Source organism: Solanum stenotomum, chromosome 6 (assembly GCF_019186545.1).
Source record: "Solanum stenotomum isolate F172 chromosome 6, ASM1918654v1, whole genome shotgun sequence".
Lineage (NCBI taxonomy): Eukaryota > Viridiplantae > Streptophyta > Magnoliopsida > Solanales > Solanaceae > Solanum > Solanum stenotomum.
The window spans coordinates 23042713-23067384 of NC_064287.1; the positions used below are offsets into that span (position 1 = coordinate 23042713).

The window sequence follows — 24672 nt, forward strand, 5'->3', positions numbered from 1 at the left end:
TGCCTTTCTTGTAATTAATTAAAATGGAGCAATATGAATCACTTCATCTCATCTAATTGCATGATTATTCCTTCAGAAAATGGGACTTATTATCAAGACATATGGCCGACTTCTCAAGATCCTATAGTAAAATGATAATTCCTTTTACGTACCACTTAATTTGAAAGAAAATCAGTTCAGTTTGAATAGTTGCACTGTTTTTCCACTCATTCATCAAACTCCTCAAGCTTAAAAGCCTTACTGTTGTCTATATAATTTGTTTTTGCTAATTTTCTAGTATAAGAGATAAAGTTTAAAAGAGTTTAATAATCTTGTATAAATATCATAATTACAAGTTTACAACGAAGGATATCCATGTAAGGGTTCTCAATGGGCCTTGTTTGGTTGTGACAAGAGCCGGCGTGAACCAAAAGCACTAGTTAAAATATGGAGTAGGACATATGATATACAAGCATTATATTATATTGTGGGAGCAGAGTTTCTCTTCTTATCTTATTTATGAAAAAGTTACATAGTTAGTGGCTTCGCTCCGAGTGGAGCGCTTATAAGCCCTTAGAGACTACACGAATGTGCTATGTCGTTTTTGTATAAACCTACACTTTTAAAAAAAAAAAAAGTAGATACTATAACTACACTTCACTTTTTCTAACATCTCTCTCTTATCTCTACCAACCTCTCTCTCCTTTTCTTGCCTCGCTCCTCCTCTTCACTCTCCCTCTCTCTATTTTTAGCAAAAAAAATTCTAGTATTTTGCTTTGCATGCGTGTTTATATTAATTGTATATTTGCTCTCTTTTCCTCTCCCTAGAGCATTTTTTCTTGTATTTTATTTTTGTGTTTTTATCAATTTCGTATTCACTCCCTCTCCCTCCCCCTCTTCCTCTATAGCCTAGTTTTTTTTGAAGACAAGGGAAACCCGCAGCCGCTACCCTTTGGGTGCGCACATGGTAATTATATTTTGTTTTGCGTTTGTATCAATTATATATGTTTTTCCTCTTTAGCCTTTTTTCTTTCTTCTTTTCGATACACCTTTCCACGTGCAAATAAATACAAGTGATACAAAAGTGATACAAGGGATACAAGATATAATGAATACAAGTGGTACGAGATTTTTTAATATAAGTGATACACGAACGAATGAATATAAATGATAATAAGAGAACGAATGAATACAAGTAATACAAGGGTATATGAACACGTAATATAAGAGTGAATTGATATACAAATATAATGATATAAGAGCAAATGAATACAAGTTGTATATATAAGAGTGAGAGAGGTGGAAATACATAATACAACCTTAAGCATATACAAATACAGTTGCTTGACACCTCAAAAATATAGAAATACAAAGAGAGGTGGGGGAGAGAACGGATTCAACCTAAATGCACATATAAATATAATAAATATAGTTTTCTGAGACCTCAAAAAATATATAAATGCAGAGAGAAAAGGTCAAGAGAGAGGATACAACCTAAAAGCACATATCAATACAACAAATACAATCGCATGACACCTCAAAAATATAAAAATACAAAGAGAGATGGTAATATAGAATATAGAGAGGGGATGAGGGGGGGGGGGGGGGGGGNATACAACATAAATGGACATACGATCAAATACAATAAATATATTCGCAAAATACCTCAAAAATATATAAATACAAAGAGAGAATGGAAGAAATACAAGATACAAAGAGAGGTGAGAATAAAAAATATAAAGAGGGAGGGAGGTGAAAATACACAAAAAGGGGGAGAACGAGAGGGGCGAAAAATACAAAAACAAAAATGAAGAAAGGTGAAAATACAAAATATAAAGGGGGAAGAGAGAGGTGAAAATACAAAATACGAGGGAGAAACGTGAAAATACAAAGAGGAAGAGAGATCAGAGAGAGAGGGAAGAAAGAGGAGAGAGGTGAGAGAGTAGAAGAGAAAGAGATGGAGAGAAACACTACAACAAAAATGGATTTTAGCGGCAATAAATATACATATTAACAAAAAGTGAAAGCATTATTATGTTATCCTCTAGCAAGGTTAGTTTTATTAAAACATGTCTGTTTTCAACAAGGCCAACTACATTCTCCCTTTATTTCAACAACGCCAACGCATAATTTGGTGTTGCTTGCTGGTTTGTAGTTTCTGTGTATTGAATCTGCAGGGATTGTGGTTGTGATATTGTTTTGGTATGGTTTGTGCTTGGTAGAGTGGGGTATTGTGATAGTGACGTGAGGGGAGGTTTTTCCAACGATGGTTTGTCTCCAATCTTTGTACTTGCAGAGGTTCAAAGCAAGGTCTGTTGGGGATGTAGTGTTTATAGTAGTAATGAAGGTGGCGGAGCAATCTCCGAAGGAGGCTGTCGATCATGCACGTAGACGCTTATTTCTTCCTTCTATGTGTAATTAAAAAATTGTAATCACAAACATTTATTTATAACAACAATATGTTGTAGGCTAGTTATCAACGTGGACTATGGTACCTTGGGATATTTGATAGCTTGTTTAGAACTATAATTTGCTAAGATCATATATGAATTGAGAAAATTTTGATAGTTAGTTTCCATAACTTATTGGATTTTCATAGTCATAAAAGAACGAAGTTGTCTAATTATATGTCCAAACAACACTCTTAACTTTTAATTAATTTGCTTTCAAATCATATTCAAACAGGACCTATACGAGTGAGTAGGGTGCCATCACCATACTTTTTGTTGCTATTGCTATCATTTTACAAATAAAACCTCTTATTTTCATATTTCTCATTACTTGCCTTAATTCTAAATCTTTTCGTGGAAGAAAGTTTCTTTGAAACTCTTCATCTCGAATTGCATTCCCACAAAAAGAACGGTAAGTTGAAAACCTAATCCTTCAAAAATGTCATGACAACTTGCAAAGCAACCCAGAAACATGCAGCAAGTTCGATTAAACTAAGAAAAAGAAGTTGGTGGTTGCAATAGCTCTTCACTTGTTAGAAGCAGCACATTTCATCACTTGTGCAACGACATCTGATATTTAGTCACTAACCCTCAACCAGCATATTTCATCACTTGTGCATCTAGATAATACAGAACTGCTGACCAGGGAACTCTGGTGACTTACAAATTTTACTATTTCCACCTTTAGCTTTAGGCCTTCAGCTTTAAAGTCGCATTTATTAGCATTTCAAATCAAAGAGTATTATCACATGAATCAAGAATAAAGTGCTGAATAACTTACAAAAGGTACACCAAAGAATAAATTGTGCCGAAAAGCTGCTCACCAAAAGCTTGGCAGATGGCTAATTTATCTATAGCTTGTGCATTTCCTTATTTTCCACAAATTGAGGCAACAGCGAAGCTCTAAATTCCCAAGTTAGAAATATTTTATTTGGAATGAAACCTGCTGCTAACCACGTCGTATGTGGGGAGTGAAAGAACTGCCATTCAGAAAGCAAATGAGAAAACTACCCCGAACAAAACAAAAAAATAGGGAAGGAAAGAAAAATAATTAGTGAAAGGAATCACCGTCTCCATAGGATGCCATTGTCAAGGGAGAAGAAATAAGCTTTTGTGCTACAGAAGCAATATCATTTGCTGAAATTGCATCAATGGCTTTCAGGAAATGCTCCACTGGTTTCCTGAAGATCCAGAAGCAAAACATGGCAAAGGGGAAAAAAAAAACAATTTAGAACCACGGATCCTCAGAAGTTTTTTGTTGAAAAGAAATTGAGTGATTTCAGGGTGTGTGTGGGGGGGGTGTGGCGGGGGGGAGGGGAGGAATAAGAGAAAAATACAGTATATTTTATCTTGGCCTAAGCAAATATCCAACCCTATTATGCTTGAACCATTGCAGCAATTCATGTGGGATTCTAGTACGGTGTTGCAATTGTATAATAATAATAATAATAATCTCTCGTGACCTTGACCCAGAGGCTCTGCCAGCCATCGGCACCTTATTTCTGAGGTGTATAGATTTGCCACACTTACTGAAAATTGAATTATTGCCAGATGTGAAATTAAAAGGTGAATGCATTTGTGATCATAATCCAGAATGTCATGTTGACATCAGGCCTGTGCACTAGGTAGTAGTCTGATGCTTGCATGTACACAGAATTTGACAATTTGTAACTCTGAACAGCGCTCAAAAATCTGTTTGAGCTTGTCATTTCTCATGAAGCCAATGGAGAGTATGACCAAGTCCGATTTAATTGATTTTGCCCTAACCCTCAAACATGTTATGTCCTCCTGTATTAAACATATGGGTTTGACCAAACCCACTTCTGATCCTGTTGAACCCATTTTCAACCGGGGGCGGATCTAGAAGGCAGCATACAGGTTCGGCTAATCACAGTAGGTTTATCCTACACCTAGTATTTGTGTTATGAAATTCACTAAATATGTACAAATTTTAAATTTTGAACCCAGTTATTAACTTTTGAAGTCGTCAAATTTCAACCCATCCAAATACAACCTAACATGTTTGTTTGCCACCACAACATGGGTTGAATTTCTTAATCCGGCTCCAGCGGATCCTCAAGAAGCCTATTCTCTCTCGACCTAGATCTACTTTCATAATACACTCCCTTCCAACAATAACAACATACTCAGTGTAATTCCATAAGTGGAGTTTAGGGAGGACAATACTAGTTTCTTTAAGAAAATAAAGTGAAGTCTAGGGAGGGGGTGGCGTGTACACAGCCTTACCCTACCTTATAAATAAGGTAGAGAGGTTGTTTTCAATCGACCCTTGGCTCAAGTAAAGCATGTCAAAAACAGTATGAAAAGGAAATACAATAGTGAAGAAGTAAAGTAGAAAATAGTGAAGAAAAGAACAGTAGCAACAACAACTAATATGGTATCTGATACATATAATACTCTTCATTTTAGGACGATTCAAGATATTGACCCACTCCAAAAAATTTGATTGCTCCATATATATACATAATTCAGTTTTTAAATTCTAATATGATATGTCTCATCTATAAATCTAGTTCTTCAATTGGTACTTTAAAATTATTCAGATATCACTAAAATAACGTAAAGAATCAAAATATGACCATAGACTCTATGTCTAGTCAAATACTGAAATATAATAGAACAAAGAGATGAGATGGTGAAGTGACTATGAGGCAAGAGCCTTTTTGGATTGGCTTTTCAATTTTTTCTTATAAGCCAAAAGTCGTAAGTTAGAAATTCTAACTATTTGCCCTTTGTTTGATCACTTCCTTCTCAAAAAAAAAAGTTAGAAATTCCAACTTTCGGCTTTTGGCTTATTTTTGTTATTTTAGCTTAAAACTAAGCACTTGTTTTAAACTAATCCAAACACTAGAAAACTGCTCAAAAAGGATTTTATTTTCAAGTCAAATAAAAGCTAGACGTAAGATTTTGAAAACCATTGTCGTGAATTTAATCTTCCCCTTAGAAAAATTTCAAAAACAATGTCTACTAGATGAAATTCTTTAAATAAAATGCTTAAAGTTGCTTATGAATATAGAAAACTTTTACAAATAGTTTGAAATACTCATACTTAAGGCTGGCAAACGGACAGGTTTTTGACCGGTCCGGTCCGGTTCCCGTACCGGTAAGTCCGGTACCGGTTGAACCGGTAAGGAACCGGTCTTATAGGGTACCGGAACCGGTACCGAAACAGAACCCGGGTTTTTATCCGATTGATCCGGTTCGGTAAGAACCGGTTCCTGTCCGGTTGAACCGGTTCAACGGTCTTTTATTATTATTCTTTTTTTTTTTAAGTGAACGTTAAAATTGAGCCGTTGGGCCCTTTTAGCCATTGGGCTGGGGCCCAAAACGGCTCAAAACATCCCCACCCCTCTCTAACCCCTTAACGCTATAAATATACTCATATTCTTTTATTTAAATCACAAATTCACAAATTATCTCATTAACATCTTACAAAATCTCTCCATTTTCAATCTCTCATAAATTCATAATTATTATTTTGTGATATTGGCTTGGAATTCGGATTTTGGAGATTTATTTGAAGCAAATCGAAGGCTTCAATTGGCATCTCTCAATTCCGCCTTTGGTTATACGTCTACTTTTACGTAGACGTTCGGTACAATCGTTCCAACTTTAATTTTTTATTTGTTTATTAATTAAGTTATTTTATTTTTTTTGTTATATTATCTTGCTTGTTTTTCATAATATTAATTATTTTAAACTTGAACATGAATTTAGAAAAATATAGTGGTAAAAGACCAAGGTCGGAAAGAAAAAATAATAGGGGAGGAGGAAGTAGTTCTAATTCTAAAAATTTGCCACCTCCTAGATTTAGAATTAATACTAATGATTATACTCATGTTGATGAAACTTCTTTTACACGAGACTCACGACCTATTGAATTTAATTCCGAAAATGAAGTAGATCATGAAATTTTAAATAGATGTTTTACTAATTTTGAGGAAGAATTAGATGAGGAAGTAGAAATAAATGAGGAAGATGATGAGACCCCTACCCCTACTAGTCCGGCTACCGAATTACCGGAACAAAATGAAGTCCCTTTTTTACCTACTTTTTCAAAGACTGTTGTACGTGTTAAAAGATCTTTTGTATGGAAATTTTTGGTACAAAATGAGGAAAAAACTATTGTTACTTGCACGAAATGTAAATTGATCATGAAACATGTAACTACGGGTACACAAGGGGGAACGGGACGACTAAGAACACATTTGAGAAAGTGTAATAAAAAATTTGCTCGCCTAGATGATATAGAAAGGGCTAATAGAAATGGAATACCCATACTTGAAAATTCTATGGGAGTTGGAGGTTCTAATATGGTTCAAAGTGTATTAAATATGACTAACCCGACTAGCCGAAGCACACGCCGCACATATAGAAAAGAAAAAGATCATAGAGAATTAGCTAAAATGGTTGATGTTTGTGGTTTGCCTTTTTCATTTCCTTCACATCCTGGTTTTATTCAGTATATTCGGGAATTGTATAACCCAGATTATGAAGGTATTCCAAAAAGTACAATTAAAAGTGATCTTTTTAAATATCAAAAAGAATATTGTCATTTTCTTTGTTGTTTATTTGTTTATTATGATGGTAGATTATCTATTACTTCTGATATAGGACGTAGTCCTAATGGTAATGATTATTTTACGATTACTGTCCATTGGATTGACCATGAATGGAACATGCAAAAACGAATATTAAGATATAAATATGTTGAAGAAACTAAAACCGGTTCTTATATAGCAACAAAAATAAGCTCTGTTTTACAATTTTATGGAATATGTGATAAAATAATGAATGTCACTTTAGATAATGGTTTTAATAATTTAAAAGCAATTGATTATTTAAAATGCAGACTTTGTCCAATTGATAATGATTTTTTTCATATTAAGTGTGTCGCACATGTGTATAATTTGATAGTAAAAGATGGTATTTCTCAATTTGGAATTTCTTGTGAAAAAATTAGACTTGCTTGTAATTGAATTTTTAAAGCTAAAATAAAAGCTAGAATTACAGAATTTAAAAATCGTTGTAAAGAATGTGGACTTGAATATAGAAAAGTTCTAAAAGAAGTATGCACTAGATGGAATTCTTTATTTGAAATGCTTCAAGTTGCTTATATTTATCAAGAGCCGGTACAATTAGTTTTTAATGCTCATAATGTGGACCCGAATTTGAGAATTGGCTATGAAGATTGGAAAAATACAAAAGAACTTATTGAATTTTTAAGTGTTTTTTATAAAGTAACAAATGTTGCTTCTGGTCAATATTATCCAACTATTTCTTCTGTTTTTTAGTAAATATTTGTGCTATTTCAGAATTTGCAAAATATAAAGGAAAAGATTGATTTGAAAATTCCCTTGTTTTTATGATTGAAAAATTCAAAAAATATTTTTTCCCAATTCCTCAAATCTATTTGACTGCTACTACTTTCAACCCAAATTACAAATTAAAAGGTGTTGAAAGAATGGTTGAAAAGATTTATGCAAATTTAGAAATTAAATATGATGAAACTCCTAGTGTTGAAGATTGTAAAAGTAGCATATATATAAAAGCTAGAGAGTTATATAATACATATAAATCTATGGAAAAAAATATTCCAATAGTTGAACCTCCATCTTGTAAACCTAGAAGTGATGATATTGATGATTGGATGGATGATTATCTTGAGCTTAAATCATCTACTAATAATGATTTTGATTTACATTTCAATCAGGCACGGGAAAATATTAGACATGAAGAAGGACAAATTCAAGCTCCAATATTAGTATGGTGGAAAAATCGTGAAAATCAATTTTCGACCCTTGCTAGGATTGTTCGAGATGTGTTAGCGATTCAAGCATCATCGGTCGCTTCGGAGCAAGCCTTTAGTGCGGCGAGATTTATAATTGGAGATCATCGATATTCATTAGCAAAGGATAGTTTGAAATTATCGGTGTTGTTTCAAGATTGGGTCAACGCCGAAAGAAGAAATACTGAACTACCACAATTAAATAGCCAAATAGAAGACGAAATAGATGAAATATTTGGTGATAATAGTGATGATAGCATGGAAGCCATGGAAGAAGAACGACAAATACAAGTTCCAAAAAATGTTTCTTTTGAAATGATACAAAAGTTACGAAAAGATTTTAAAAAAAGTTTCAATTGTTAGTACAATAATTAATATTCAATACCTTGATTATGTACTCTGTCTCTTTCTAATATTTGTATTGTACAATTTATTTATTTGAATAAATATACGGCTATTCGCTTTGATTTTCTTTTAAAATAGTCTCTTATATTTAATCCAAGTCATTTTAGAAATTTAATTTTCAACTATTTTAATATTAGTTTAAGCTTAAATATAAATTGAATTTTAAGGTTTAAACTTTAAATTCAATATAAACTTTAAACTTTAAAGTCAATTTTAAACTTTAAATTCAATATAAACTTCAAAATTTAAAGTCAATTTTAAACTTTAAAGTTTAAACTTAAATTCAATAGAAAATTTAAAGTAACTTTAAAGTTTAAAGTTTTGAAGTTTTTTAATAATATAATTTTATTAATTAATAATATAATATTATATAATAATTAAAGTTAATAAAAAAATAAAAAAAAAATTACTGGTACACAATGATCCGGTAAGAACCGGTTCCGGTCCGGTCCAAACCGGTTCCTATCCGGTAACTAAGGTACCGGACGAAACCTTTGGGAATTTCCGGTAAAACCGGTTTCGGTAACTAAATCCGGTAACGAGGACCGGTTCCGGCAAAACCGGTCCTGTTGATCCGGTCCTGTCCAATTGCCAGCCTTACTCATACTTCAAATATGGATTATAGTACAAAAAAATTTATTTAGCTACAAAACAAATATCTAGACTTTATTATCCAACTATTTGTTTAGTTTTACCAAATATTTGCATCATTTCTAATAAATTTTTAAAATTCAAAAATATTCCAAGGTTTAAAGAGTCCATTAAGTCAATGATTGAAAAAAAAATAATTCATATTCCTCAAATTTATTTATCTGTTTGTTCATTCAACACAACTTTATACAAAGAAATAGGTGCATCACGAATAGTTGAAAAAATACATTTAAATTCAGATCTTCAAGCTCACAAATTACCTAGTTTGACAACAATTAAAGATATCATCAGAGTTGCAGCTAGAAATTGTATGACTTGTGTAATTCTGATAGAATAAATGAAGTAGTACGTAATGAAGAACCTGGTAGAATAAAATTATAGGCTATTCACCTTAAAAAAAATTTAATTATTGTCTTCAATTTAATACAAGTCTTTTTTATATTTCAATTTTCAAATGTTTCAAGTTACAATTTGGAATTAAAAAAGTTTGAAAATTGAAAGTTTGATATAGTTTAAAAAGATTCAAACATAGGTAACTAAGTTATAGTTTTGAAAATTTTACATTTAAACTTTTAAAACTTAAGAATTTGAAATTTAAACTTTATGAGTTTAAAATTTGAAATTTAAACTTTAAAAAATGTCTTAACTTATTAAGTTATACTTTTAAAAGAAATATAAAATAAGTTATATATTTTGAAATTTTTTCAATTATAAACAATCAAGTTTTAAAAAATAATGCCGGGGTGGGGGGGGGAGGGGGGACCTGGAATTCCGGTTCGGTCCGAGACGGCCATTCCTATTATTACTGATACGTCCGATTTCGACCGGCTCCCACTTAGTTGATGTTGATTCCAGTCCAATTTTTCGATTGTATCGGTTTCAGTCCCGCTACCACACTTTGTCATAACCCAACCCACCCAATTCATACTAAGTTTTAATTGTTGTATTTGTTCTTTTATAAATTTTAATACCTAATAAAATTATTATTATTCTTTGTTATGGCTACCTATAACATATTAAAAATATATATTATTTAAAAATATTTTGACAAGACTTCTCATGAGTCAATTTGAGCTACATATCAACTCAATTTTTAATGGGTTGTAATGAGTTGAGATAATAAATGGCGGGTTAAACTTGAATAGGTTGGCAGATTGGGTTTGCTTTTGCCACCCCTAATAGTTGGCAGATTGGGTTTGCTTTTGCCACCCCTAATACTGGATATGTTGTTGTTGGTAATCTTTTCTAATAATTAAGTCTCTAAAGCTAACATCAGAAATGTAAAGATATGGCACTTGACCCTAACTCAAAAGTTAGCTCAAGAAGGAAGGATTGCCCAAGTCCATATAAAGAGGAGACCAACAGTCCATACACCAACCAATGTGGAACTTTTACCCACTCTAACACTCGGCTACCATGTAAAGATATGGCACCTAGCTTAACTCAACCTCAAAAGCTATCTCAAGAGAGGAGGATTGTCCAAGTCTATATAAGGAGACCACCAGTCCATTCCCCAACCAATGTGAAACTTTTACCCACTCTAACAAGAAACAAGGGCATACCTCTCTCCATATGTCAAAAGTTGTCTCCCAATATCTTCGGATGCAACCATCTACAAATTAGAGATAAGCGATAAGTACATAACAGATATGCACTTATGGATAGATATCTTCAACATCTAGCAAATGATATCTAAAAGATCAACCATCACATACACGAGATTCCAGGTTCAACAGAATAGCAGACTTCGTTGACTGTTTTGCACGGTCTAGCTGTACCATGTCAACTGCATGAAACGAGTAAAACAAACAGGGCAAGGGCAGCAAAACAGTCAGTAACAGTTTAATGCAGACAGCATTACTGAATTAGCATATTAGTCAAGTAAAACATGTTCTCATGAGAATTAAGGAAAACAGACGAAAAATTACACATAAATTCAAGGATTCCAAGTTATTTGTCAAACCTTTGCCAGGGTTTGCAACTGCAGTATAAGCTCTTTAACCGCTACTTCAATAGCTCTTGGTGCAAAATCTGAGGTCTGAAGAAAATAACCAGAAAGAGACAACAATTAAGCTTTTAATTTAGGAAGTCTACTTATCGTGAACAAATAACATGCAAAAATCTGGAAGTGCTTCACAGAATGAACTTTGCTTGAAATATGCAATGGAATGTCACTCATTACATTAATAACAAGATCCAGAGCAACAAGATTTTTATTTATTCCCCAAAAAAGGATGCTATGCGCAGTTTGGCTCATACAAGGAAAACATATATACTAGTTTTTGGGAATTTGCAACCTGAGACATGGGAAAGTCAATCACATGCATATTACTTTACGTATGGAAACTTACAATAGTTTCTTTTTCTTTTATAACTTACTACAATGTTAAACTGAATTGCGAAGAATTTCTGAGAATGACCCTGCCAACATAGCCCTTCTTTTGACTAAAGACGACAATAGTTTGGAAAATAGTTCCCTTTTAATTTCTATGTTCGTATAATGACCATGAAATTACTTCATCTGAAATCCTACACTCCTCTTGTAGCGCGAACTACCACCTATCCAGGCATGCATATTGTTTTCCAGCCCGACAGTTTCTGCAATGCACCATCATTTCCATGCATACCAAAATAAGAACACTCACGAGATTACCCAGCAAAAGAATAAGTGAAATGACCATGATCTCTTAAATTGTGAAATGCAGGTTCCAAAGACTGATCATGAGCAATCTAGAAGGCTCACCAACACTTACAGTTAATGATACTGACCTACTGCTAATGGAGAACATTCTCATGTGGCTTAGATAACTGGTAGGAATAACTGGAACTAGAAATAAAATGAAAAAAAAAAAACAAGAACTTGATTCCTGCAAGAAAACAGAGATATTTAAATTAAAAAAAGAACTTACTTTTCATAACCTGCATCCCAAAAGGTTTATTTCGAAAACATGTTACCTCAAGCAAAGGCAGAAAAACAAGTTTAAAATGGGAGAAGATAGATAATGTACTCAGACAAGGAATGAATAGTGGTATAGTATGTCTCTATTAGTTGCCAGATTTTAGTAAGTTCAAATGTATTTTTGCAAGCATCAATTTCAAGTATCCAGATCTCATTGAGAGGTTGCTGTATATTGTTAGTTGTAAGGCGGATAAGCAAACATAAATGATAAGGTTCACATTATGAAGACATGTATAAGCACATCTAGACACTCAAATAAAGCATCAATACTAGAGATTTAGATAATAGCTATGAAATAAAAGAAAAAGGAAAGAGAAAAATAATCTCAAACAAATTTGAAGTATAAGATTGAGAGACATTGTGAAAATACCAGATAAAATAGATAATATTAAGACATATAAAGGATTAGCCAGTTGACCGTTACATAAAAATAAAGTTTGGGATAGCTAAACCATAACGAAAAAATCGAAGTAGGTATCTTACTGTGGCTGGTTGAATTCCAAATAGTCCAGTGTTATTATAAATACTGCTGAATACGGAAAAGGCATGGATCTGCGGGTATGCATTCAAGACACGGAGATCTGCTCATAATTGTATCATAATTACATTAGTAGACAGATGAGAAGAAGAGGAATAACTATTGTTTCATATGAAAGAGTAATATCAAACATGCAAATCCAACTTTAAGGAGGGAAATAGCCTCTGGTAAGCAGTACAAATCCACATGAATATCACAAGGCTCATTTAATTGACTGTATCTAGATTGTTAACAGAACGAAAAGAGTTTCTACATAAATTGTGTTTGTCAAATGAAAATGCTTATGCTGAAGTGCCATATATTAAGTACCAAATATATGGACAACTTACATAGTCTAGAATACATCCCTTTTCCAGGACCGCCAGCTGAGAAAGATCCACCTCCTCCCATAAGCATCTGTTAAATCCACAATAAATATGACCATCCAAGACCACATCCCACCACAAACACTAAACTATCACATAGATGGATACTCCAAATAATCATAGAGGCGCAATGCAAGATTTTTGTTGTATATCAAATTCAAGCTCATAATATCTCTTAATGAATGAAGTCCCCAAATTGCTAACTACTATATAAACAACAAGTAATAACCTTTCGAAGAATTTGTCAAAACTATAGACAGACGTAAATCATACATGCATAAATCCTCTCATTTTTACTGAAAACTTACATGCATATGTTCTTTACAACTTTGTTCTTTTGATAATTGTGGTGTAAGTAAGCTTGTGCACACCTTGACTAAGGGCATCTCTAACCCAATCCTCTATTTTACACTCCAAATATAGAGTTCTCTATTTTTCAGACAACCAACTGCAACCCAATTCTCTATTTGACTTTCTAAAAAAGAATCCTCTTCTCTCTCTTCAAAATTATATTATTATTTTTATTTTAAATCATTTCTTTCTTTTCCAAATAATCACCCTATATAATTTTCACGTAATATAAAGTTTAATTTGATTTTTCAAATTCTTTATATAATATAGATTTGTATTTTATTCTAAATTTCTAAAGAACTACGAATAATTGAAAAAAGAAATCAACAAGCACAACAACAATCACAACCACAACTTTTCAGGATCATACATTAATTTTTGTTTCAAATATTGTTAAATTTGAAAATGACCTACCAGATTATTAAATTATTATTGTGATTTTTAAAATTATTATGTTATGTATGTATTGTATTGTTATCTTGTATTTAAATTATTATGTTTTGTATTTTTAAATTAAAATTTTCATTTCATCGTTTAAATTTTGTGCATTCTTCATGGTGAAAAATAATAATTATATTAAATTATATACACTTAAAGTGAAAAACAATAAAAAAATATTTGAGATATTATGAATTCGGGATGAAAGTAGTATATATTAAATAATCTTTTTTTAAAAATGTTATATTACATTTAAAAAGAATTATGAATATTAAAAATTTAATTAATATCCTTATATGAAAAATAATATATTTAATTACAAAATAATAGAAATAAGGGAAAAAGGTCAAAAAAACCCCTCAACTTTGTTTTATTAGTTGACTATACCCCTGCCGTTAAAACAAAGTTATTTATACCCTTGCCGTCACTAATTTCACCATTTATACCCCTCAACTAACGGAAATCCCCATATCAACTCAAATTAATCCGAATTTTTTTAAAAAGACCCATTCCCATTTTAAACCCAATATTCTGACCCCTTTATGGTATAACCCGTTGACTAACAACACAATCCCCTCTATTCTCTTCTTTCTTCAACTTGTGCACAGTGTTCTTAATGGCGCTCGCCATTCGCCAAAGGCGCAAAGGCGAGGCGAGGCGAGCATGGCACGCCATTTCTCAGTGAGGCGCGGCGAGACCAATTAGGCGACGTGAGGCGACATGAGGCGACGTAATGGCGACCTGAATGGCGGCGCCTTTTAGTTTTAAAATTTTAAAAAGGTCTTGGACTTAATATTAGTCAAAACTAGGGTTTTTTTTTTCATATTTCCAAACTTGGGACTCAGTCGCGACCGCGACTCTCTCTTCAACCTCGTGATTCTCTTCAACCTCGCGATTCTCTCAATTCTCTTCAACCTCGCGATTCTCTCGATTCTCTTCTTCTCCGTCAGTCAACTCTTCTTCTCTTACTTTCTTCCTCGCGAATTGAAAGGTATGATCTATTTTCTTCTCTTCTTCTCTTCTTCTCTTCTTCTCTTCTGAAATCTGAAGTTCTGATACAGACGATACTACTGCTTTGCTGCCTTCTCTGCTCTGTTTTTTTACTCTGTTTCTTCACTGCTTTCTTTTTAGAGGTACCAAAGATAAAATACAAATGACGTTAAAAGACCCATTTAACTACTATTAGAATTATTTATTTGTTTTTGAAATTTTAATGTAATTTACTTGGAAAATCAGTACTTAAGTATGCAAATTTCATTTACGTTTGGAATTTAGAAAAACATTCAAATTTTTGTTTTGATCTACAGTTCTACACCGTATTTCTCTTTTTTAAAATTTATCTTACATTTTTTTATTTTTTATAAAAATGGTATCATTTAAATTACATGTCATGTTAAATCATATATCATTGCTCTGTTTTTTTCCTCTGATTTCTTTGTTCACTGTAAATAAAATGTTGCTGAAAGCTGTGCTGTCTATTATTTTAAAAAATAAAATTAATTCTTCTATAGTAATTAATATAGTATCTGTTGTATTGTATTTTATAAAAATGGTATCATTTAAATTACATGTCATGTTAAATCATATATCACTGCTGTTTTTTTCCTCTGTTTTCTTTGTTCACTGTAAAATGTTGCTGAATGCTACTGTTTTCACTTTTCACTGTGCTGTCTATTATTTTTTAAAAAAAATTAATTCTTCTATAGTAATTAATATAGTATCTGTTGTATTGTATTTTACAAAAATGGTATCATTTAAATTACATGTCATGTTAAATCATATATCACTGCTGTTTTTTTCCTCTGTTTTCTTTGTTCACTGTAAAATGTTGCTGAATGCTACTGTTTTCACTTTTCACTGTGCTGTCTATTATTTTTTTAAAAAAATTAATTCTTCTATAGTAATTAATATAGTATCTGTTGTATTGTATTTTACAAAAATGGTATCATTTAAATTACATGTCATGTTAAATCATATATCACTGCTCTGTTTTTTTCCTCTGTTTTCTTTGTTCACTGTAAAATGTTGCTGAATGCTACTGCTTTCACTGTGCGACTGCTGTCTATTATTTAAAAAAAAAAAATTAATTCTTCTATAGTAATTAATAGTATCTGTTGTATTGTACAATAGTGAATTAAATGGCGGATGCTAGCAAAAAGAGGGACATTGGATGGAATTATGGTACTCAAGGAGCAACGAAAGATTCGGTTAATTGTAACTTTTGTGGGAGTACTTTTAATGGTGGAATAACTCGACACAAGCAACATTTAGTGGGTGGTTTCAAGAATGTTAAACAATGTACAGCTTGTCCGTCGGCGATTAGAGAAGAAGTAAGGGCTTATATGCAAAATAAAATCGCTAATAATCCCAAATTTCAAGTGAGGCTGCCGGAAGAATATATTGATATTGATGATGTTGATGATATGGATGAGTATGCGGAAATGATACCTCCCTCCAAAACTCCAAAGATATCTTCTGGTGGAGGTGCATCATCCACCGCGCGGAATGTGACGAAAGGCCCTATGAATCTCTATTTTCCGCATAAATCAACAAAAAAAGGAGGCTTTGAAAAAGGAGGAATTGATGAAACAAAGAAAATTCTAAGAGAGCGTGCGGTAAGTGCTTTCGCGATATGGATGTATGATGCGGGGCTCCCTTTTAATTGTGTCAATCACAAATCATTTGATAAATTTATTGAGACAGTAGGACAACATGGCCCCGGAATGAAGCCTCCTACATTTCATGAAGTTAGAGTTACTCACCTAAAAAAAGAGGTGGAAAAAGTGGAAAAAATCGTTGATGAGCATAAAGTGCAATGGACAAAGTTTGGATGCTCCATTATGATGGACAAATGGACGGCACGAAATGGTAAAATGATCATTAATATTTTGGTGAATTCTCCAATCGGTAGTGTATTTCTTGGTTCTGTTGATGCTAGCAATGAATCTACCGATTCCACCAAAATGTATAAGTTGTTTGAAAGCACTATTGAAAGAATTGGACCGGAAAATGTTGTACAAATTGTCACTGATAATGCTAGTGAGAATGTTAAAGCGGGAAGCATGATGATGGGTGCATACCCACACATTTATTGGACTCCATGTGCCGCTCATTGCATCAACTTGATGTTTGGTGACATATTCAAGGTTAAGCCATATGCTTCCGGTAATATCACTCTCATATCCTCTAACTTTCTTTATAGTCAATATTTAATACTTATTAGCTACTAATTACTATAATCTTACCTTAACAGTTTTTAAGAAGGCCATCAGAATCCATTCTTACATTAGTCAAAGGCCATTGTTGTTAAACTTGATGAGAAAATTCACCAAGGAAAGAAATTTGGTGAAACCGGCCAAGACAAGATTTGCAACGGCCTTCTTAACTTTGAGAGCTATGTACATACAAAGAAAAAACTTGAGAACTTTAGTCCTCTCAACCGAATGGACTTCAAGTAAATTTGCAAAGGAAACTTTGGGGAAAGAAGTTGCCAATCTTATTATTTCTGCCCACTTTTGGGATGATGTTGTTCGAGCACTTACAGTTTGTGGTCCTTTGACAAAAGTGCTTCGTTTGGTGGATGGGGAGAAAAAACCACCAATGGGCTATATTTATGAAGCAATGGATAGAGCCAAAGAAACTATTGAACGGGGTTTTCGTGGAATTAAGAAGCAATATGAGAAAGTGTTTGAAATTATTGATGCAAGGTGGTCAGACCAACTCCATCGGCCTTTGCATGCTGCAGGCCATGTTTTGAACCCAGGATTGTATTATAAAGCTCAAGAAGAGGGAACTTTACTACAGAGTCTGTGGACCGAGTATTATGCATGTGTTGAGAAGATGATCCCCGATACAACAATACAAGATTTACTAGTCGCTGAGCTTCCTAGGTACAAAATGGCGAATGGACTATTTGGTTGTGGTCCGGCTAAAAGAGCTAGAGACACAAGGTCACCGGGTAAGTGAGTTGATTTAGCTCTTACTTAAATTATTCGACTTATTTACACTCATTAACCTCTAAATTTATTTTATTATAGTGGAATGGTGGTCACTATTTGGTAGTGAAACACCAAACTTGCAAAAGTTTGCCATGAAAGTATTAAGCCTAACTTGTAGCTCATCCGGATGTGAGCGAAATTGGAGTGTGTTTGAACACGTAAGTAAAAAAATTATATCCTAATTTCCATATTATATTATTATCAATATCTATTAGTTAATATCTGTAACTTATGTGTAGATTCATTCCAAGAAGAGGAATAGGCTTGCACTATCGCGTCTCAATGATCTAGTGTACATTAAGTACAATAGAACATTGAAACGTCGTTATGATGCTCGTGATCTCATTGATCCAATTCGCTTGGATAACATTGATGATTCAAATGAATGGTTAGTTGGATGCCCCGAAGATCAAGAAGATGAACTAGTATATGAGGATGATGATCTTACTTGGGGTAGTGTTGCTACGGCAATTGGAGCTGATGAGAGTATCTATCATCTTAGGGGACTTTCTTCAAGATCAAGAGCACTTGACAAGGGCAAAGGAGTAGAAACTTCATCTACAAGTTCAACTTCAAGTAGGACTCGGACACTAATTGATGAAGACTACGAGGAGGAAGAAGATGAGGAGCAATATAATGATGTAGAGGATGTTGATCTTCAAGAGTTGGATAGTTTTGAAGAAGAATAGACTTTTAGAGTTCTAGTATTATCTTTTGAATTATTGGGTCTTTAAAGTTCTAGACTTTTAGTATCTACTTTTTGTTTTTGAATTGAAATATTTGCTAATATATGTTATTGCTATTGAGATTTTGGATATTTATATATGCAATTAAATATTTTTAATTTTTGGTATTAATTGGCGCCTTGATTCAAAAAGGCGATCGCCTCGCCGCTCGCCTCGCCGCGTGGCGAGGCAGGCCCTTGTCGCCTTTTGTCGCCTCTCGCCGTCCAAAACACTGCTTGTGCACATATCAAAGAAAAAGCTTAGAACGATAACAATGGCTTTTACTTACTCCATCAAAAAGTTCACATGATAATCGAAATCGTCAGCCTCAAACAAGTCGTCAAGCAATTGAAGGGTAACTCTCTTCGTTCTCATTCTGTTCTTTCTTCGATTCCGACAAACCGGCGCAAATCAATTTGAACCCCTGTTTCTAAATCAATTCATGGGGCAATTATATTCTCAGCTAATTCACAAGAAAACAATAAAACTTCATATTTTGTCCTCTGCCTCAAAGGTGTTTATTCTTCGTCATCATCAAACCCATCTCAACATATAGTAATAGAACTCAGTAAAAAGAGAGTTTTTACGCCGATTCAATGCAATTCCGACTAGCCAATGTTCAGATAATGTTTTTCAACCTAACCATGAAACCTTTCATTTATTCAATTCCTATTTTTCCTAGTGAGTGAGGTAGTGTTTTGTTTTTCTAGTTCTGGTTAACAGGGAGCAATTCTAGCAGGTTTTAGTCATGGTCTAAACATAATAAAAATGCTTCTTTTGGATTAGGAATATGGAAAGATGATGCAACTGTGAAGAGCCGATTTGGAGACCACATGTTAAGTAATCGGAAGAATTTTTAGCTTTTGCTTGATCATTTTCATCTCTTGTTAAAAAGCTAACGCAACGTCACAACCAAAAAACGGTTCCCTTGAGGATGAGGTTGCAGAAATCGTGATTTGTGGCTAATTTGAGAGGTTATTGGACTCTTCGTTGTTTACGCAAATTAGCGGCGGTGAGAGAAGCTTTGGGTTCTTCATTGTTGACCCAAAGGAGACGGCGGTGAGGGACAACGATGAGGAAGATTGAGTTCCTAAACTTTTGTTTTAGAGATTAAGGTGAAGTAGGTTTGAATTAAGTTAGTTGGGTCGGATTAGGGTTTGGATTATATTGGGGTGGTGGGTTATTTTTTTAAAATCGGGTAATTTGTGTTGATTTGGGGATTTCCTTTAGTTGAGGGGTATAAATGGTGAAATTAGTGACGGCGAGGGTATAAATAACTTTGTTTTATCGGAGGGGGTATAGTCAACTAATAAAACAAAGTTGAGGGGTATTTTTGACCCTTTTCCCTAGAAATAATAATATAATATTCAAAAAGTGAAACAGACAGTATTAATAGTAGTTCTCCAAATTCGGAGAATTACAATTCAACTCTCTATAATTGGAGAGTAGAGGGTAAAATAGAGAGTGCTTGGAGAAGACATTCTCTAGTTTACTCTCCAAATATAGAGAATGGAGAGGCCCCCAAGGCCTAGCTCGAGTGGCAAAAGGTGGAGGATTTGTGGCTTAGGTTGCAAGTTCAAGCCTCACACCACGCAAAGCGAAGACTGGTATTTAAGTGGAGAAGGGTAGAGGGGCAGGCCCATTATCCACCGAGTTTAGAAGAGGGCGGGTTATGACCGATTTCTCGGTTATCAAAAAAAATAAAAATAATATAGAGAATGGAGAGTAAAATAGAGTAAGGTTGAAGATGGTCTAATTCCAAGGAGTACCTGCTACCTCCCACCAATACAGGTACTGGGTAACTCTTTCCATCAAAGCTTGGACATATAGGACGAAATATCCTAGTGTTTTTGCCTAGGATTTAAGCCTGAGATCTTATGTTTCTCAACACACTTCATTGACCTAGGCCACACCTTCTAGTTTATTATACGGGTGACTTGATTAATATTTTTAAAAGAAAGGTTTATTGAAGTGCAACCATGTATTGTTTGATTTCAAACACAAATCATTTTTTCCACTTTATTGTTGTATTCAAATGTTTGTGGTGTTTCTAGGATTCATCTTACCATAGATTCGGGATAAATATGACATGGATTTTTCTTATGAGGACCAGATTTTGTCTGGAGCTTTCCTTGATGGATAACAGCTTGGTTGTCAGTTAAGCTTAAAAGATGGTTCATCATCAGCAACAACAGAAAGAATGGAAGAAAGAAACTCTAGCGATCACTTTTGTGTCCCTTGGGCAAACCCACCATTACTGTAGTATTGCATTACACAATCTAAAGAAAGCACATTACTTCAAACAATTTCACTTAGATGAATATTGGAAGCTACAGTAGTGTTTAAGACCTAAGTGGCCTCTGAAACAGTCACATACACCAATGAGTAAGCAAATATTACTAACTAGAAGACCAAAATTATTTCCAAATAAACTTCAAAGACACTAATGTGACAACATTAGGACAAACTACAATGTTCTCCATATATCTCCAAAATCCCCTCCTTCTGGAAATATCCAGCAACCTGTAAATCCTCCAGATTTCAGGAAATTACTATAAAACCCTACTATATAAGACACTTACCAGATATAGAAGTACATACTTTCTTGTCTCAAATTAGAAGATGCAAGAAACTAAACTTCAACAATCTCCGAAGTCCGAACATGTATCACCTTTTATACATTGGATAACCAATAAACATGTTTAACTTTTTTTAAACACAACTGTGGTGTTCGGGACAGCTTTTGTGCCCCTCGACTAATTCCACGGGTGCCTGCTACCACCAACGTAGGAACCGGGTAATGCATGTTAGACTAGTTTTTAGCCCATGAGGCATCCAATTAACTGCATGTATAGATGTATTGTACTTTGAAATCATGCAAAGATCTCTTAATAATGGTATATTAGGGAAGTCATAATTAATACTTCAAGCTTAGACCCCATCCATCTCCTATTATTGTTTTTTTGTCGGAAGAGTAAGACTTCAAATGATATTTGGTTGACTTCCAAAAGTATAGTGAGAGGAGGTAAAAGTTGACATTATTTTTTGTGCATCTCGGAGTAGAAAAGTTGTAGTCAAATACTTTCGGGCATAAGAGTGTCAGCGGATTACCTGTAAAAGCTTTTTTGATGGGAAGTAACAACTACTTGTTATCTTTTTCATTATCAAACAACAGCCTAAAAATGTTTTTCCTTCTCCATTGATATTCTAAATTACTTGACATTCTTAAGCAAGTCCATTAACACATTTGACTATGAATTTCTTGAAGAACCGACACCAGAAGGGAAATCTTAAACAATAATTCAATAGTTGCATGAAAATTAAATACCTGAAGAACAGTTAAAGTCATTGCATCCTTTTCCTTTAGCCAGCCACCAGGAACTTAAAAAGCAAGTGCAAAATGAGTCATCTGCTTTTAGAGAAATACATAAAACCATGTTAGTTGTCGAATCAACACATGTACAGAGAGAGGGAAGAGGAAAGGGGAAGGATTTCAAGGACACACCCCTGAATCAGTTTGGCGGCGATAATCACCTCCTACATACACAGGTGTTGGCTCCTCAGCGCGGGGCACCTTAGGTAAGTCCGATAAAAGAGGCTCTGCAACTTTTAACAATTCTTCATGTTCAACACCTGATGCAGCAAGAACAATACGAGGAGCAGTATAATTCTCCTGTAAGAATAAGAAGTCATCAAAATATGAAAATTGCTCTATAAAAGTAGTAAAAAGTCGACATCCATAATACTTATCATTAAAAAAAAGAGTAATAAAACGTGGGATCCAAAACAGGGTGGCTGAAAAAGGAGAACAATTCTTTTGACACTCACAGCTACAAACTCTACCAATACAGTGCTGTTCAACCTGTTCACTGTGGCTGCAAGAGAATTCCCGTACGGACCAGAATAACCGGCAGAGTGAACTGCCTCCAGAAGCAAGTGTTGTGGGTTTTTGGTGTACTCATCAATCTCCGATTTAACCTTCTCAAGCTACATATGTAGGATATTATTACTCGCAAACCAACACAAAGAAATAGTTTCATTGTATTTCAAGGACAACCCAAGAAGGAAACAGATAAGAAGGAAACCTGTTCGCTAACTTCCCAATCTAAAAATGCTGGATTTCTAACAGAGTCAACAAGCAGCTCCACCATTTGAGGAACATATGTTTTCAAAGCATCGTAAGTGTATATCAAATGCTCTCGTGAGGCAGCAGCAGTTACATTACCACCAATTGCTTCAACTTCCCGTACAATACGTAAGTGGCTTCGGTTTAATGTGCTTTTGAAGGCCATGCGTTCCAGGAGGTGTGTGGCTCCATATGAAGCTGGTGCTTCGTAAATTGAGCCACAATCGACGTATAAACCAATAGAGGCAGCAGGGCTCTGAACTCAATAAATTGGAACCTATTAAGATTCACTGAAACAATTAACTCGATACTTATTCCAGAAAAGAATGTTAAAATGGGTCTTACTGCTGATATTTCTGATGCTATTTTGAGACCATTTGTGAGAGTTGTTATCTTGGTCTTTCCAGGTTCAACATAATCAGGTAATGGTGGAGGGAGCTGAACATCCTTGAGGGGGAAATCCAGAGGGGGTAATGAATCTGACCCACCACCAGTTAACCAACTAAAGAGGCCCCCTGATGGCTTGGTTGCAACAGCAGTTGAACATAAAAATCTTGCCAAGACCCTATTGCTTCCGCGAACCTATCATAGTTTTCAACATTCAGAACATAGAATGATACCATAAGCGAATAACAAGAGCTTACCCCAAAATACCTATGGAATCACACAATTAATCATAATTTGGGGGCATCTTAGGATTTCAAGAGAGATTGGGTCCATCAATATGGAAAGCATACACTATACTTTAAGTTTCACAAGGAAAAAAAAACTAAAATTGCATCATGTTCAAAATTAACTGATAAAGTAACTAGTCATAGTCTAAATCAAACTATCTGTTACATAAAGTTTCCATATGCAATTAAATTTTTATTCATACTTTTACTTTTACGCAGCGATGGTGTTTGAGAAAATTTGTGGATTCACACAATTAATAATTAGTATGGAATATCTCACGATTTCAAGCGATTTGGGTCCATCAAAATGGAAGGTACATACCCTACTTCAAGTTTCACAAGGAAAAAACTAAAATAGAATCGTTTTTCAAAACCTATAGTCCCATTTCAAAAATAAAATTCAAGAAAACATTTCAAAAAATTAACTTGACCTAGTCTATATCAAGCTAATTGTTAGATAACGGATGCATCTGCAACGGATTTGTTTTTGTTTGATAACAGTGGTGTCCAGCCACACACGGACTTTTGCCATTGAATTTTCTTTTCTCAAGTAGCCTTAATTCAATTGATTTTCCAAATTCTACGAACAACATAAACTTTATCATTAAAAATCACTTCTTTCTGTGAATTTACACACAATACAACTAACACCTAGCTGTACAGCAATAAGCAACATCCCAACCCGTGATCATCTCAAACAAGTGAAGAAAATACTCAGTTACATTCAGGATTTACTAAGTACGCAAATGGAGAAATTATGCATAATCTAACTTCCGCACTTTAAGGTCAAACATGTATACATTTCTATTACTGATCTAATCAGATCTAAAACCAAACAAGCCAAAGTTCCAATACAACATATACAGAAGCGATTCATTAAAATGTATTTCAGATAGCGAAAAAACATTAAGAAAAACATATTCGGAATACTTGTATGAATATGCATATAGGGTAATAATGTAAACCTCGAACGGCTCACTTTTAGTGCTCTAAGGCGAGAAGATGTGGCTCTGTACATGATGAATGTGAGGATGCGATAGCTGAAGAGAAAGTGGAAAGTGCTTTTCCCTCTGTTTCAATGGTGACTGAGGGCTCGGGATTTAGCTGCAGAGATGAGGAAGACTGAGTTGGTCATGGCCCATGGGTATTTGGAGCTTGATGGTTAGACAATTGTGAAAATGTTGTGGGCTCAGGGAGAAGTATC

At 34.1% G+C, this 24672-nt stretch overlaps 1 protein-coding gene and 1 pseudogene across 1 annotated transcript; one reads left to right on the top strand and one right to left on the bottom strand.

Moving 5' to 3' along the window:
* Positions 1-2607: 2607 nt before the first annotated feature.
* Positions 2608-24672, bottom strand: LOC125867127 (mitochondrial-processing peptidase subunit alpha-like; annotated as a pseudogene).
* Positions 16986-18903, top strand: LOC125867134 (uncharacterized). Its single transcript, XM_049547566.1, has 4 exons — positions 16986-17091; positions 17199-17903; positions 17983-18101; positions 18183-18903. The coding sequence occupies exons 2-4, from the start codon at positions 17261-17263 to the stop codon at positions 18630-18632; spliced, it is 1212 nt and encodes a 403-aa protein (XP_049403523.1). The 5' UTR covers positions 16986-17091; positions 17199-17260; the 3' UTR covers positions 18633-18903.